This window comes from Rhamphochromis longiceps, linkage group LG22, assembly GCF_057381845.1.
Source record: "Rhamphochromis longiceps isolate RC_006_pf linkage group LG22, R_longiceps_female_GT1.1, whole genome shotgun sequence".
Lineage (NCBI taxonomy): Eukaryota > Metazoa > Chordata > Actinopteri > Cichliformes > Cichlidae > Rhamphochromis > Rhamphochromis longiceps.
In genome coordinates this window covers 21,898,492-21,916,613 of record NC_140577.1, presented here as the reverse complement: position 1 = coordinate 21,916,613, position 18,122 = coordinate 21,898,492, and the positions used below count along the sequence as shown (strand labels likewise).

Here is an 18,122-nt window from a genome sequence, read left to right as displayed (position 1 = left end):
GTGATTTCAGATGTTGATCTTTTTTTTCTTTGTGTTTCAGCAGGGAGGCACAGGTTAGCACCTAAGAATTGGGACAGAGACAACAAAAGGCTGGAAGGAACAATTTGCAAATAATTAGGTTAATTGGCAACAGGTCAGTAACATAATTGGGTATAAAAAGAACATTTCAGAAGACTTTAAGTGTCACGTCATCTGCAGTGCAAAATACCATCATAAGATTCAGAGAATTTGGAGAAATCTCTGTGTGTGAGAAAGAAGGCTGAAAATACTGGACACCCATGATTTTCAGGGCCTTAGACAAGTCACTGCAATGGTTTCAGGAACACTTCCTGAAATTACTGTCTGTAGACAAAATTTAAGCCCTATCAGGCAAAGAAAAAGCAATTTGTGAATATGATCCAGAAAAACCATCATCTTCTCTTGACCATAGATCATTTAAAATGGACTGAGGCAAAGCGGGAAACTGCTCTGTGGTCAGACGAATCAAAACTTTTAATTCTGTTTTGAAAACATGGACATCTCTCTAGTCTTCTGGTCTAAAGAGGAGAGGGACCACCTGTATTGTTATCAGCGTTCAGTTCAAAAGCCTGCATCTCTGAACATATGGGGGTGTATTAGTGCCCATGGATTGGCAGCTAGCACATCTGGAAAGGCACAATTAGTGCTGAGCAGTATATATAGGTTTTAGTGGGACATATGCTTCCATCCAGATTATGTATTTTTCAGAGAAGGCCTTGCATATTTTAGCAAGACAATGTTGAACCACATACTGCATCTAATATAACCGCATGGCTTCATGGTAGAACTGAAAACATCTGGCACATCATGACACAATATATACAACAACAAAAAAACAGGATTGTTGAGCAGATAAAATCCTCTAACAGACAGGAATAGGACACCTGGTCTCCCTACTTCCTAGACGTTAAAAAATGAAAAAACATGGCCCCCTCCAAATATTTTTGAGATGTTTTGCTGCCATCAGATTTAAAATGAGCTAATGTTTTTCTTAATATGGTACATTTTCTTACTTTGACAATTTGATATTTTTCTGTGTTATACGGTGTTTTGAGATTGTCAAATCATTGCATTCTGTTTTTATTTACATTTTTAAAGAGCATCATAGCTTTTTTGGATTTGGGCTTGTATTTCTTTATACGTTTGGGGCAAACAGTAAATTTCCAATGATTCCTTATTTTAAGGACATAAAAAAAAAAAAAAAAATATATATATATATATATATATATATATATATATATATATATATATATATATATATATATATATATATATATATTTTTTTTTTTTTATTTTTTTTAAACTAAAAAAGAGAAATCTGTTTCCTTTTGTTCTACTTGTGTGGTTTGTATATTGTGTTTATAACGTATGTATATGTGCCAAGATTAGACTGATTTTTGATACCACTCCGCAGTCAGTGCGGCTGTGATACCAACAGGTAGGCAGGTCGTGACGTATGCCACCAGCCACCCCTCCTCCTCCTCCTCCCACCGCCCCGCCTGCCTCCCAGCTGCGTCCGCCGCTGTCCTGTCTGGCCGCCCGGTGTCTGCTCCGCTGCTCCGCGCTCTGCCCCGTTCCTATCCCCGTACCCGAAACCTCTGCCTCCTCGTTCACCACCCCGGCTCCTGGACCCCCTCCCCCCCCTCTCTGCCCGGTGAATGCACCAGCGCCGTGAACATGACGGGCATCGCCGCCGCTTCGTTCTTCTCCAATTCCTGCAGGTTCGGGGGCTGCGGACTCCAGTTCGAGTCTCTCGCCGAGCTCATCGTCCACATCGAGGACAATCACATCGGTGAGTGGAGCCAGCGGGGGAGAGGGAACTAGACAGCTAGCTGGTATTAGCTAGCCCCCCCCCCCCCCCCCCCCCCCCTCCCCTCTCCTCTAGCTAGCTAGCTAAACGCAGATAGGCTCAGCTCTGCATTCCGCTATTCCTGCTTCTTGCTCTCTGTCGAGGCTCGCCGGAGAGGGAGTTATTTATCAACTTTTATATCTGGAAAATAAACTATGCTTTCTGAGATGTTGGGGCCGACTCGTCTGATTAGGAGTCAGCTACAGCAGTTACCTTTGCAGCGGTAACTCGACTAGGAGGGCCGCGTAGGTCTCATAGGTGAAACTAGCATCCCGACCAGACAGCGGTTTCACAGCTAGCGTTGCTGAGCACTGTTTACATTTCCAGGCCTGACGCAGTGCAGCCGTGGCTTTTCTTCATACCGCTTGTGCATTTGAGCTGCCGAAAACTCTTGACTGTCACATTTCTGAAAGCGTCACTCCCCCGTGGCTTTTCTGTTATTTTGGTGTCTAATTCCCACCGGCACTCCATCAGCTGAAGTTGTAGCAGACATGCAAGGATATAATCAGATTTTCTTCCACAAGTACAAGCGCCGACTTGTTGCACCGCTTATTAGATTTTGGTCTGACAGTAAACACTCTGATGACTGCCCCCTGGCACGTATAAATACAATCGTAATCAGTTTGCCCACCATTTAACATAAGAGGCACAGAAAAAGTTGCAGGGTAAACACTCTGGATTATAAAGAGGCATGTATTTATTTAATTAAGTGGTAATTGGTGCAATTAGTAACTTCTATTATAGCAGCATTGTATGTGGATTCTCAAAAATGGGGGAAAATAGAGCTGGTGTAGGTGCATTTTTGAGCTGTTAAATAAAAATACCTGTCTTTGCGTGCACAATAATTAAAATCTAAGTAAATTATGTGAATTCTTGATAAGGGAGTGCTTTCCTCCTATTGCCTCAAGGTAGCAGAGAAAAGCATGCAGATTTAAAGAACAGAATAAACTGTCACTTCCAACTAAACACACAATAACAGTGTGTTAGATTAAACTATGATCCACCATAACAAATAAGACTAGAGATGCATTTACGCATCTCTGAATCACTCAGTAATCTGATGTGGGCTAATCATTATTTGTGGGGAGTATCCATCCTCATGAGGCTATGTGAAGGGGGGGAGCGAGGGGTTTACATAGATGCTTCATTGAGCCAGTCTCCATGGCAACTGGCGGTCCCTAAAGGGGTTAGGGGCAGTGTATTTGGCTGAGTTATTGCACACCTGCTGTCTCACTGACAAAGAGTGCTGTCGAGCAACCAGCTGTGTTGAGGACACCCAACGTGATGTCGCGTCACGTGGAGAACAGGACTGATAAACACAAGTGATGTAGTTGGTGTGGTGTTTGCTGGTGGGGAGACGGAGGAGCAGGGTGGGCTGCTCTTCATCTTACCCATATGCTCCATGGATCTCTTCCAAATAAACCCAAGGGTGGAAGAAATCAAAACGTGATTTTTCACCTTGTCCCCACAGAAATGCAGGGATTAATATTGCTTCCTCAGTTCAACAACCCAAACACCACAGACACTGAGTGATGTATGCCCCATCTGGCTCTTAGCCTGACCTTTGACCCTAACTGTCAGATGAACAGAATAGCGGTTTACCAGTCAAATATTCTGGATTAATGAATTGCCCCTCTCCTGGCTTTATAGCACGGTTGGTTATCAGGGGCGGCACAGACATAAAGAGTCTAATCAATACTGCTTTCAGATCAGTTACCATAGGGTCTAGAGTGACACATGGAGAGGATTGAGAGGGGGCGGGGAGGCAAGTGACATTTGGTTTTGACTTCCTTTTCGGTTGTGAATTAGTGCAGTGGCGTGTGATCAATAATCAATCAAAGGATCAGCTAATTTGAAGCTTGAGATATGAGATGCTAGTAGTTGTAAAAAGTGAGTCAGCGGGACTTAAGTCAGGTGTGGAGAAATCAGTGTACGTCTCTGCTGGAAACAGTTAGTTTTTGCTGCAGGCTGTGCTGCCCTCTTGTGGTAGGGCATCTAATGTGCTACACGACCAGAAAACTCCCAAATTTCTGCCTTGTGTTTGGACTCCTGTTCTAATCCGTTATCTTCTATATCGTTTTTTTTATTTGGACTTCTGCCTTGTCTGACACATAATAGCTGGCAGCAAGCAGACCAGATGAGTGTGTCGTGATCCCATCTGTGAGAAACCTAGGAAACGTGTGGATCTACAACACTGATCTCATCCTAAAGGGCAGGAGCCTACCAATGGCATGCCCACACTGTTTAGATTACAGCCGAATGCAATAAGGAAGTGGGGTTAGGTGCACTGTGTTTAGTGTGGTAGTTTTGTTGTGCTGGGAGTGTAGGTAAGGTCTGAGGAATGCAATGATGTCAGGCTTCTCTGCCTGCGTGCACGACGGCAGCAATGTTCTCACCTGCACAAGCACGTACCTGCCCCTTACCTCAGCAAAAAGGACAGGGAGGGGGGAGGCAGGTAGAGATTAAAAGCAGGGAAAGAGATTTAAAAGAGAAGGTTATGAAAGTCAAAACACGGGTGTGAGCTGAGTACAGGGAAATCCCAAAAGATATCACCTTTGCTTGGACAGACTTTACTTGAATCCTTGTTTTTCTTCTGCATTCGGAGTTAAAGGTTGAGCTGAAACTACGGCCTTGTAACATGATGTAAACTCTGCTGAAGAATGCTGATCGTTAGTTTGCAGTGATTTTTTTAAACTTGTTGCTTTTCGATTACAGGGATAATTTTGTGGGTACGATTGGCAAACCACTAGAATTTATTTTTTGCATTTCTTTCTTTGTGATGTTGTTTACAGGGAGACAGCATGTTTGAGGATGTGTAGATTATTCTGTTTTACTATGTAAGTTAAAGCTGAATATGTTAGATATTAGGGCTGGGCCATATTATACCGTTCACGGTAATACCGGTACAATGCTAGGCAACGATAAGAAAATGAAATATCGTGCATGCGCAGTGCCGAAAAAGCACGGCGGTAACGGAGAATGAGAATGGAGAAAGCAGATTGTTGAGTGAAACGGGTGAACCAGAATTAGTTTGTAAAAATGGTGCAACTTAACTGGTTTGGTGTTTGTCTGTCAGATACACAACAAAGCACATTTTTTTTGTAGAATATGCAAGCAGGCCATCGTTATTGCCGTATTTGTCAGACTAAGGTGCTCGTAAATCTGGGAGTAGTCTGGGAGTAGTCTGGGTCCTAAACTCCGTCCTTTAAGGTCCCGAAGTCAAACGAACATCACTGAGAGTTAAAAACTGTCTAAATTCTTCCATCTTTAATAAAATGATCAGCGTTGCTGCTTTACCAGGTGTAACTATGATGTTTAACATCCAGGCATCCATGAAAACGGAATTCATTACATTTAACGGAGTTAGAAGTTAGCGGAAGTTAGCTCGCTAGTTTCGCTAGTTACCTAAGCATGATATAGCATGTTCTGACTGAGAGATTTCTGAAAAAAAAAAAAAAAAAATCAAACGTACAGCTCTGCTATCACTTCCAACATAAATGAAGACAGGAAGCTACACAGCAGTGACGTTTGTAGGGTTACTGAAGTTGGGCTAGCTGGTGTTTAATGCTGTGCTACGTGATCGCTAGCGACACAGCTATGTTAGCATAACATAAAGAAAAAGTTAACGTGAAGGTTCCTGATGGTTAGAGACAAATGCAATCGCATGGCAGGATGCTGTAAACCAAACTTCAGTCAGGAGAACAACTGAGATAATCCATCCACAATACAAGGTTAGTCATTAATATACTGCAACAACATGGGAATAGAGCAGCTGTGGTAGAATACAGCATTAATGAATCAATGGTACAGAAGTGGAGGAAGCAAGAAGAATAAGTTGAATAAAGTTTGATTTATCTGACTGCTTTGTTTCGCTTAATGTGCCTTATAATCCCGTGCACCTTATGGTCCGAAAAATACATATTTGAAAGCACCTCTTTTTAACTTCAGTGGATATTATACATAGTTATGCTCAGGATATGTCAGCCCATTTCTACTGGAAATGCCTTTTGGTTAAACTTTCAGCAAGGAATTTACTTTTACACTGTTAAATGTTTATATAGCTTTAATGCACATAAAAAAACAGCTGCTTGTTTAAGTAAAATAAATGGATGGGGGTTTTTTGCGCTAGTAAAGTCCTGGAGTTGTATTTTGTCTCGCAGAAATTATATCGTCAGTTATAACGTTATCGCAAATTTTCAAATATATATCGTGATATATATTTTTGGCCATATTGCCCTGCTCTATTAGATATAACAACATTTTTACCAGTAAGTCACGTGCTGAAAAGGTAACCAATAAGTCGATTATTTTTACAATTATTTTTCATTTTTATTTTACATTGTAATTATTTTTTGGACAATGTTTTTGTATTAGACTGATCATTTCAGCTCTATGTATATGTGATTTATATATGCATTAAAAGAAGGATTTCAGCTGTTTGTTCTTGCTTTAGTTGTCAGGTTGTTTCCCATCTCGCTCCTGTCAGAGGGTTGAGAAGGGAAGGGGTGCATGTTTGTGCATGTGAGAGGCTGTGCTCACTATACTTCCTGTATGACCTGTCAGGGTGTAGCGAAGCAGTTATTGGACTGGCATCCCAAACTGGAAACTGCAGACCCTCTCTTTTGCTTCACACACACACAGTCACACACACTGTCTTTCGGAAGTCGCACGATCTGAGCGCCCCACCAAGCACTGGGAAGCATAATTACAGAGGAGTTTGCCTTTCCCTCCACCCATATGCCCCCTCTCTTTGCTCCCACTCCTCCTCCTCGCCTCTCTTCTCCCTCCATCCGGTTGCCTGCTGCTTTAGAAACACGTTAAAATGCTCTCCGAGGCTTAATTAGCAGGCTGCATAACAAGCCATGCATTCTTGGTCTGGTTTCAGCACATGCACACATGTAAAGAGACACATACACAGACCTCTCTACACAATGGGCTTGTGCATGTGGACACATGCAGACAGAGTACATTCAGCAGGTGGCAGCAGTGTGCCGCTTGTGAGAGATGGATGTGTGGGTTGTGAAATGAGTGGCTGCAGATTGGGCACAGATATTAATAACTAAAGTGTTTCCACACTGGTGATACTTTGAAACAAAACAGATAAGGAAAACATGTACTGAATTACAAATATGCACATGCATGTACATTAGCCTGCTAAAATACTGTACTGTAAATTTGAAATTGGCAGCTTTGAGGTTCAGTTAGCAAATATATATACGTGTGTGTGTGTATGTATGTATGTAGCTTACTGGGTGTACATATGCAGGTCTTCTTCTGGCCACAGCAGCAGGATCAACAGCATGCTCACTTTCTGTCTAGCTCGGCGAGTGGAAGTTGTAAAACCGGCTAACATTTACTGCAGTTCTCGCTATCCGCACCTGGCTAACCCCATTTCCACCAACACCCCTCCCCCTTCTCTACACACACTTACCTCATCCACAATCCTCAGCACCTTGAACATCCCAAGATATTAATTCTGGCATTCTTTCCTCACATTTTTGCCATTCTCACATTAAATTGCCTTCAGCTGATGTTTCTTTCACAGTTAATCCTTTGAGTCAGTCTTATCCTGCTATGTAGTTGGAAAAAATGTGGAATTAACAGAATTTCTGCATTGATTACTCATAAAATGTGGCCTAATCTGCATCTTTAGAAAAAAGTTACAGTTATGGACCTCAATAATCTGACTAAACTAAAACCACACAGTTGTGGTTTTCCTGTCTTAATTGAACACATTGAGTGATCACTCACAGTATCGGCTAATAAAAGTAAGTCAGCTTTTGAATTTAGTCACTCGTAGAAGGAGCAACAGTAGCTGCCGACACAGTGAAGAGGGCCCATATAAAACTCTTGATTGGACACTCTTCAGGTTAGCCACAGCATCTCAATTGGATTAAGGTCACTGTCTTGGTCATTAAAACACTTAATTCTTACTTTGTATCCTTTGGGTTATTATGTTGTTGCCACCCTCCTAAGCCTCAGTTCACGGACTGCTACCCTGACACTCTACTGTGTAATGTTTTGATACAGTGTTCAATGTATTGTTCCTTTAATGATTGGCATCAAGGCTGTGAGGTGGCAAAGCAGCCGCAAACCACGATGCTTCCTCCTGCTTGCAGTTTGTTTGCCTACAAGATATTGCTGACTTTTCTTCTGCTTCATGTGCCGGTTTTTTGAAGGGGGCGTGGAGAGGTGGAAGTCCTGGTATTAAGTAATTTTTTCTAGTGAAGATGAACGAACATTTTAGCAAGACTTCTGCAGGTGTTTTGTTGTAACCCTTTGGTCTTGTTTTCACCTCTTTCAGATGTGTGCTGTGGTTTGATATTTGCAAGACATGCTGTCAGCTTTGTGCATCTCTGTACTGCTTTTTCTTGCAGTCACAGAATGGTTCAGACCTGATTGTAACATCTACTCTTACCAGTAAAGGTTCATAAAGAGATACAATTAAAATGAAGCAGAACTGAGTTCAGGTCATTGCTGCAGCCCCCTATAGTAATCCTAGTTTCTTATATAGGCCCTTAGGAACATTATTTGTCCACCTCTGGTTCAGACTAGCCAGTCATTCTTGAGATGAGCAGCCTACATGAGGCTTTTCATGCATGTCTTTAAAGGAAGTGCTACAGCTGCATCCCAGACTTCCAATCCCATGTCATTAATTGGAACACCTGACTTCCAGTAGCTTTTGGAGAATTTGGTAGTGTTTTTCTAGCCTGGACTGTGAGTAATTACTCAGTGTGTTCAATAAAAGCACGGAAAGTGCAAGTTTTTGTTTGTTGTTAGCAGAATCTGACCAGTGTAAGATTTTTGGGAGTGATATCTATAAAAGAAATCTGTTATTACAATATATTAGCTGAACATATTTGCCTAACATTTGTTATGTGTAGTTATTTATTTACTACACAACCTCAACACACAGAACATGGTTGAAGAGCCTTTCTTCAGTCCCATCTTTATTTTTCACATTTATTGGCCATTATAAACGCTGATACCAATAGACGGACACACAGATAACACTGGCTAATCATATGGGCTTGGCTTGTTGTTTTGTTTTGATTTCAGTCAGATTTTTGTTTGTTTTCAATTAGGACAGAGGGAAAAATCAGTATCATTGAAGTCCTGGTAATATGAGGATATTCACAAACTTTTTCTTGCAACTGTATACGTTTGACTCTGATGGACTATTTTAAAAAGATCACACTAATTAGGTTTCTTTCTATCACCTCCCCAGATGTGTTTTGTTCTGTGTTTTAAGTTTGTGAAGTAATGTGAAGATGCCACTGTGGACTCTGTGGGAATCTTTTAGATTAAAACCCCCCCAAAACAAAACAGGTTATAAATATTCTAATCCAAACTCATTTGTCATTCCTGTCATCTTTTTGCTTAATCTCAGTGCATATATAGATTTTGTTTTAGCAGATTTTCCCTGTTGTTGTCTAGTCTACTCGGTGGTTTCCAAAAGGTTATTAAAAGATGCAGATAGCTCTCACTAAAACATGTCTCGTGACTCAGGGATGTAGGTTTAGCTGTGTGTATGTGTGTGTGTTTGTGCACAATTATGCATGCGCAGAAAGCTCTGGTCTCTACATCTGAGCAGCAGGTAGGATTATTAAGTCTCAGCTATAAAAGACTGTCAGAGACCACCTCTGCGGACCACCTGGGTATATAATCTTGCTACCCTTTTCCCCCTTTGCCTAGTCTTTTTATTTTGAAAGTCACATATATAGCACTATGTTTTGCATGGGAGACCAGTTGAAGTGGGCAAGTTTCTTTTTTCTGGGTTGTTTTCTTGTTTGCTGGTCTCCTTAGTGTTCCTCCTCCCGCACGGTGGGAAGTCTGCATTCTTTGTTTAATTATGAGGTGTGAAAGCCTGAAAACTGAAGGGCTGAGAAGGCCAACACACCACAGTTGGAAGCATCCAGGGGTGTGTTGTTAATTTTTGCACAGAGATGATCTAGTCCTTGGATCTAAATTGAAATACATCTGCTAGCTATTACATATGTTGCTGCAATTATGCCTGCTAGTGCACACACTCACGCAGACATAGATGGCTTGGCTTAAATGTACTGTTTTTTTAAGCTCCTTCTGAACATTCCCAGATTGAACACTTGATGGCACTGGTAGTTCACATATGTAACCCACCCGCAGTGTTTTCATGCACACTTGCTTCTGTTTTCCCGGGGTGTGAGATGGGACTTTGAAGTACACACTGCTTGCCTCAGGCAGTGGAAGTTGCCGACTGTAGCGTTACTGACTTAGCAAGTCATCTGGAAAAAGCCTGTATGTACTCCTCAGCTCATACAGTGTGTACATTCATCACAGCCGCCTTTACTCTAAAGTAATTTTTTTCTTTTTGTAACCACATCCTCCCCCCGGCAACGATTAAGTGGTCTTGGGTCACTTCAGCGAAGGCATTGGTTGTAAATTAGATAGGGCTTGGTTCTGCTGTAATAACGTGCCGTTTATGAAAGTATCTGAAATGTATCTGCAGGGTGCCACACATTGAGACTAATACAGTGAACGCAGTGTGAGACATATCTAGTAATCTATCAGCCTGTCTGGCAGAAAGAATACATGTGTGAGTCAGCTACATACTTAGAGTATTCACAGAACATTTTCCCTCCACAGGGAGTGGTGATTAATCTGAACGTCTCCTTCTCTCGCAGACACAGATCCGAGGGTCTTGGAGAAGCAGGAGCAACAGCAGCCCACCTATCTGGCCCTAAGCTACATCAACAGGTAAGGCACACACAATCGTACACATTCACACACGCTCAAAAGCATCCGTCTACAGAGGGCACCATTGTTCCACCAGTGAAAGTTAACGTGCGTGTGAGTGTGTGTATATGTGGCTTGCGGAGAACATCTCCAATGACTGACTTTTCCCATACCCACAGCAGTGACTCATCCACAGACCAGCACAGAAAACCACACAAGACAATCACTTTTGACTTCCTGTGCAGCCAGAGGATTACGGCATGTGTGTGTTTGTGTGTGGTGAACCGATGTGTCACGTCCCACTAAATGCCTCGTTAAATCCCTACAAGATGTAACACTGAGAGAGATAATGGTGGAATGAAAGAGAGAGGTTTGTTTTCTGTGATAATTGTTCAAGTGGCGAGGCTATAAATGTCATTTGTATTTACTGTACATGTTTTGACAGAATATTTAAGGGAGGAGTTCACTCAGCAGCAAGGCCCTGTCTTCTCACACAAATGGACATTTTTCTCATAGCAACAGTGGAGCACAGCTTAACGCCACATGTTAGAAAACCAAATTAGGATATGAATCACAATTTATGAAAAGGATAATAAATAATAAATTAACAGGGTTTTATTAAAGCAGCGATACTTCTGCAGTCAACAGAGGGTACGAGGACAGATTAGCCAAACTTATAAGTAAATAAAAAAATAACATTTAAATAAACAGTTAGCAGCTAAAAAACACCGTGCAAAGACAGCTAAAAGAATACATATATTATTAAAACTGTAACAAAAAACCTAAACTGTGAAACAATATTTGAAATTGCTAATAACTAGTTAAACTTATTAGCTAAGACTTTTGAAACTGTATACCATTTGAATAAGGATTTTAATTTGATTGCTAATAGTATGGATATAGTAGTATAATAGTATAAACATTTAAACAGTTAGCATTACTAAATAAATTGCGACAAAATAAGCTGAAGTTGGGAGTTAAGAGCTAAAAGTGAGGCTTTAAATTGAATCTTGTAGCTAAAAGCATGGATTTCCCACTGCAATGACTAGCTAATGGCAAGATAAACCGTTCAAGAAATCTAAACTAGCTAAAAGTCAGTCATTAGCTAAACATAATACAGAGGTGAAATGTTGAAAAAAGCTGGACAGTATTGGCTGAAAATGTGTCTATCAGCTGAAAATCTTACCCAAAAGTATAGATTCACACGTGCAACTAAATGGAGTGGGAAAACTGTTGAAAGTGGTCAGTGTACTTAATTAATAGCTGATAAACAGAGTTGTAGCTAAAAGTTGTAGATGAAGGATTAAAATAGGCTACATCATTAGATCAATAGTGGATCCGTGGCTGTACATCAGTTTAAAAAGTAAGAGAACTACTGTTTTAATTTATAATTTCATGTAATCACAAGCAAAATCTAAGTAGTTAGGCCTCAGTTGCAGAGGCCAGTGGCAGCCACTAGTTGGTAGGGTTTGTGTCATCCATGCAAACCACAGGCAACAGTTGCAATCTGCTAGTGACCAAAGCAATCAGTATGTTCTTGGTGCCGTACTGTAGCATGTTTGCTGTCTCTAAACCTATGTCGCTGTAGCCTTAGCAGGGAAAAGGCAAAACTACAACAATTACCGAAGTTATAATAAACTTTCAGTTAATTACCTTTCAAATTAAGAGGTCAAAGTTATAGAAAAAACCCAAAAAAACCAACCCAAGTGGATGAAAATGTGTTAGCATTTATTTGAACAACATTGCTTATATTTATAAGGTTTTCAAGTTGATGAGAACACAGCTGTCACATAAGTTTAGTATTACATGCAGGTAGGAGACCTCTCCACTGATTAATAATGAGAAATCGGATAATGCGAACTAATACAATAACTGTGTGACGTCAGGTTCATGACGGATGCAGCACGCCGGGAGCAGGAGACCATAAAGAAGAAGGCCACACCCAAGTTGTCCCTGTCCATCACGGGCGGAGTGTCCAGGAACAGCACGGCCACACCTCCCCGCCACACCAGCGGTAACCTGACGCCTCCCGTCACGCCCCCCATCACCCCTTCCTCCTCATTCCGCAGCAGCACACCTACAGGTATAACCGGTGTGTGTGTGTGTGTGTGTGTGTGTGTGTGTGTGTGTGTGTGTGTGTGTGTGTGTGTGTGTGTGTGTGTGTTCAAACGTATGATTGAAAGGGAAAAAGATGGATTGCTTATATGTGTGATGGGAAAGGATATGTTGAAACTGACTTAGGCAATTTAACCCTACTGACACAAAGAGAAAAAAACATGGGAAGCATATTCATCAAAGTCAGACAGCGCGCTGAAGAGCGAGTGAAGATATTTGTAATGCAAATGGAATGCAGCTTATTTCATAGCTGTCCAATGGCTCTGCATCTCAAAGTGAAAACTACAAAATACCTGCTAGGAGTGCACAAGCCTGCTCATCTTATATTCAGCAGTGTCTCTGTAAACATTAACCATTATTTTTTTGGATATTTCTGGCCAATTCTCTGCTAATACTTGCTCTTTTGTAAATCATCAGGAAAATCTGCTGTCACAGTGGAAAGCTTGTAACCAACCACTATGTTCGTGTGTGTGTGTGTGTGTGTGTGTGTGTGTGTGTGTGTGTGTGTGTGTGTGTGTGTGTGTGTGTGTGCACTGTTTGTGTCTTGGGAATGGTGGCTCCTGCAGTGAGCAGACCAGTCAACACTTTGCTAATTACATAGCAGCTGTCACGCTGTGTGTTCGCATGGGGCCGTGTGTTGCACAGCCTAGAAGCAGATGTCCAATTCCAGCCCAAATGGTTCCAAACGTAGTGTTAGGTCTGGGCTTACACATCAGCATGGCTACACACACACACACACACACATATATATATGTGCGCGCGCGCACACGCCCCCTTTCAACATGTGCCAGGGTGCCATCCATTTCCTCAAGCTGAGGTGCAGCATTTCCTGTGAGATGGTGGGGGGTCAGTGGGCCTTTATGTCTATGTGTGTGTGTGTGTGTGTTTGTGTGTGCATGCATGTGAGTGGAAAATGTTCTGCACTTAGTAAAGCACTTTTTCCAGGCTGAGCAATGGGGATCACTCCCACTTAATGATCTCTTTCTCAGTGCCAATCCCCACATTTTGACTCACAGGCACACACGGAAGCACATCACACCATTTCTGGCTTGTGCGTTCCGTGATATGTGGGCTGCTTATGAATCCGAGCAGGGGACAGCGCGCAGAGAAATGTGTTAATAAAAAGTCACTTATCGTTTTCTGCTTCTCAAATTCCCAGGGTGTTGCATTCCCGTTGGTATGTCGCTATCCCTGTTTCAGCTGGGTTGACAAGTGTTTTTTTGTTCTGCGTGGCTCCATTATGCCTTTAGGCAGCGAGTATGATGAGGAGGAGGTAGACTACGAGGAGTCGGATAGCGATGAGTCGTGGACCACAGAAAGCGCCATCAGCTCTGAGTCCATCCTCAGCTCCATGTCAATGAACGGGGCCGATGAAAAGCCGTTCGCCTGCCCCGTCCCCGGGTGTAAGAAGAGATACAAGGTAAGGCTGAACCTGAGGGCGGAGCAGGCAGTTCCACGAAGGCATGAGGTTTTACTTCTGAATAAATCCACACTAGAACTTTTGTCTGAGTATCACATGTGTTTGAAAAAGCACATTATAAGATCTGAGGGTGATTAATATTTTCTGCTTCACTTAATTTTTTTTTAATTCATTTTTTTAATAACAGCTGGCAACAAAAAACTCATTCAGCTTGCTCACTATCCAAGCTGCTTAACTAATGGACAGTGTGGGAACATTTCTCCCTAATACCCTGAAGACAAAAACAGCAGCGTGGGAAAAGCGACCTTTGTTGTTGAGGGGCATTCACAGAGGATGAGACTAGCAGTGATATAACAACCAGACACCGCAGGACTTCGGCGAAATTCAGGGACTGATGGTGATGACACTGAAGTATCCATTAGTGATGCAGTGGGCGGGTACATAGTTGAAGTTATCCAACTTTAAAGCGGAGAAAGGAAATTGTTGATTGACAGAAAAATGGTAAAATTAGCATGCAAACATGCTAATATGAAGCAGTCTTAAGGTTTACCTTCCTAGTTTAGTAGTTCAGGATGATAACTTTAACTCCCTACCACTAAACACAAAATAGCAGTTTTGCTGATATCATGTAAATCACTTATATTTCTGGGCGTTTTTAGTCTTTATTGTCTTAGGACAATGTATAGAAGACCACAAAGCTGGGAGAGAGAGAGAACAGGGAAAGACATGCAGTAAGTGGCCTCAGGGTGGATTGGCGAGACATCCATCCCTGCATCTGTCTGTGCACTATTAATAAGCAGTACTGTTCAGATTTTAGTGAAACTTGCACCCAGTAATGGGTCTGCACCCAAATTGTGCTTAAGGTCAAATTCATATTTGCAATTCTCAGTAGATTTTAACTCTGGTGGCTTTATGATATAAGGAGACTCAAAGTATTAAACAGCTGGTGCACATGGGATTTTTCTTTTGTGTACCACATGATAACTGACAACTGATCTGCTACCTATTGTTTTAAAATAAAAAAGGCTAATCGATTGAAATCTACCATGTTTTATAATTGTGAATGAGATAAAGTCAACTCACTGGCGCTACTCTATCATGATGTGTGTAGTAAAAAACGAGAGAGGAAAAACAAATGTTGGATGAAGCCTACGTTTAGTGAAATGTTTCACATTTGTATTTTCGTTGTATTTTCATTGGAATTCTGTCCATAAAATCTGGGATAATGCTCTGGTGTTTTATAGATGCTGTGTGCAATCAAAAGTGGTAATTATAACCCCATTTTTCTTCTTCATCTCTGCATGCGACCACTTTCTTCAGAATGTGAATGGTATCAAATACCACGCCAAGAACGGCCACCGCACACAGATTCGTGTGAGGAAACCCTTCAAGTGTCGCTGTGGCAAAAGCTACAAGACCTCGCAGGGCTTGAGGCACCACACCATCAACTTCCACCCGCCCGTCTCCACCGAGATCCTCCGCAAGATTCAAGGCTAAGAGCCCGCGCTCACACCAATCAACTTCCCCTAAAAAAAAAAAAAAGAGTCCTGACTTTCCTTTCCCATCCTATGTACACTAAAGGATCAAGTGCATGCTTTAAGTTTTTTTTTTTTTTTTTTTTTTAAATCATCTTCTTTTTGTGTGTTACGTTAGTATTTTTTTCTATCTATGTTATATCACTTGTATTTTTTTGGGAAACAAAAAAAAACTATCTTTGTAGTATTTTTATTGATGTACATTTGCACATTCGTATATGCTATCACATTATTTTATTTTCTATCATTCGACTTACATAAGGTGCTAACTGTAAAAAAAACAACAGAAAGAAAAGACAAAAAACAAAATGATACGAAAGTAAAGAGGAGAAAAGACGGAGACGTGAAACAGGAAGTGCAACCAAGCCCTGCCTTCCTCCTGCTCAGCTCTGAGTGGGATGAAGTTGGCCTCCAGTGCTGATGTAAGCTCAGCGGTTGTTACACTCCCTTTTGAGCTGCAGAGTCCAGCTGAGCTTAGATCTGTGCCTTCACGGTCATTTGTGGGGGTGAAAGCGCTGGAGTTAAGTTATACTTTTAATAGATATATCGATATATAAACAATAGACAGATATGTATGTGTACATAAAAATATATAAAAGTATTCATGAGCATATACATAGTTACTTTATTTTCAAGCTTTATTTTATATATTTTTGTCAGTGTTTTAGATTTTGTGTTCATTTTTATGTATCAGTAAGTGTTCCTTTCATTCCTCATTTGCTGATTGAGCAATTCTGTCACCTCAGAGGTCAAAGGTCAATCAGCTGGCTGACTTTAGGTTCTGAGTTTTTGTTTCTTTGTTTTCCTTACATGTTCTACAGATTAAGAGCTAATGCTCCTTTCAGTTTGACACCGATCTGTGTGTCGTTTGACCATTTTATCACGTGGAGAACGTATTAGAACACGGCCCGATCCGTATCCGCATTAAGCCATCGTTATCTCCAGCGTTTCTTCATTCACAGTGCCAGAGCTGCGTTCCACACGCTTAGCCACAAAAGTGGGTTAAGCGGCACACTGTATTCCAGTTGCCAAGATCTTTGTAGTTGTTTTGTTTTTTCCATGATCGTTGCCAACAGCTCTCCACTGCCAAACATTGACCATACCATGTGCCTGATGAGGGGATGAGGAGAGAGGGAGGGGGAGGGGGGGAGGAAAGGAAGGTGGATGGGAAGAGTGTTGTAATATTTCCACCCCGGAGGTCGCCCCAGACTTGTGGCAATTATTTTCTTGTACGTCGCACCTCCAAAAAGAAGAAAAAGAAAAAAGTCACGGGAATGAATGGATGTACACGAGAAGAATGTTTTTCACGCATGTTTCTGTGTCGTGTGGAGACGTGTGAAAGAAGAAGGTGGATTTTGTATTTGAAAGAGATTACCATCTACGTGTCGTTTTTGTGCGTGTGTGTTTTAGACAAAAGCATTCCAGTCCATTGTGTGTTCGCGAGAGTGTGAGTGGTGTGTGTTTTCAGCAGTATCCAAGTCATCAGCCTAGAGAGTATTACTGTAATCTGTGTCTCATTGCTCGGATGTGTCATGTTTCTGTGCCTGGCTGCTGGTTCAACTCCTATGGAGCAGGGTGGTTGGCTGGCTTGTTGCTCCTGACTGGGATTTCATCATTCCGAGTGAGAGCGCAGTGCTTCAACTCGCCAAGACACATTTGTTCATTATATCATCATTTCCCTCATTGTACAAAAAAAGTTTAGATTCTGCTCAAGGCTTGCAGCATGAGCCCCCCGTTCATTTGATAGGTACAGTGATCTCCGACATGCACACACCGTCCTGTCCTCCAGTTTGGCTATAGGGATTTTTACTTACACAATGTTGTTAAAAGGCAGACTGCAGGATACGCCACATACCCTCAGCGAGTGTGCTACTACATAAGCACAAATCCATGCCTATTTTAAACCACCTGGAACCTGGATCTGTAAAATCCTGGCACCAGGTTACGAGGACATCTGTGGAGCTGCTAGCCTGAGATGATGATAGAAGACACTTCAGTCCGGCCTTTGAGCGTAGGAGAGAAGGTTCTCTGCGGGGACAGACTGAAAGTTGAGCTGTCAAGCACTCGTAAAAACAAAACCCATCCTCAGCTTCAGACTCGGGAGGGCCACTCGCACATATGGGAGAGGAGAAACGGAGGGTGTGTGCTGGAGGGGAGATGAGGGAGGAACTTCAATATACCGTGTACAGTGAATGTATTGTAACGTGCATCTGTTGTCAAGTGCTTTTAAATTATATTTTCGTATGTAACGTGGAGACTGATGTTTCCTTTTTTTGTACGGGGGTACAACAGGTTCTGAGAAGAGTGACTTGTAAATGATGTCAACCTGTCTTTCTATATAAAAGAGAAGCTGCTTAAATGTAAACAGGAAACGACTGAGAAAAAAAAAAGCAAAATAAAGTAAAAAAGCTCCACATCTCAGACTCGTGTTCATTACTTATTCAGCTCAGAAATGAAGAACAAAGCATCA

At 41.7% G+C, this 18,122-nt stretch overlaps 1 protein-coding gene across 1 annotated transcript; it reads left to right on the top strand.

Moving 5' to 3' along the window:
- Positions 1-43: 43 nt before the first annotated feature.
- On the top strand, positions 44-18,073 carry jazf1a (JAZF zinc finger 1a). The gene is made up of 6 exons (XM_085397146.1): positions 44-133; positions 1,433-1,810; positions 10,531-10,603; positions 12,469-12,665; positions 13,948-14,117; positions 15,438-18,073. The coding sequence occupies exons 2-6, from the start codon at positions 1,696-1,698 to the stop codon at positions 15,612-15,614; spliced, it is 732 nt and encodes a 243-aa protein (XP_085253272.1). The 5' UTR covers positions 44-133; positions 1,433-1,695; the 3' UTR covers positions 15,615-18,073.
- Positions 18,074-18,122: the final 49 nt, after the last annotated feature.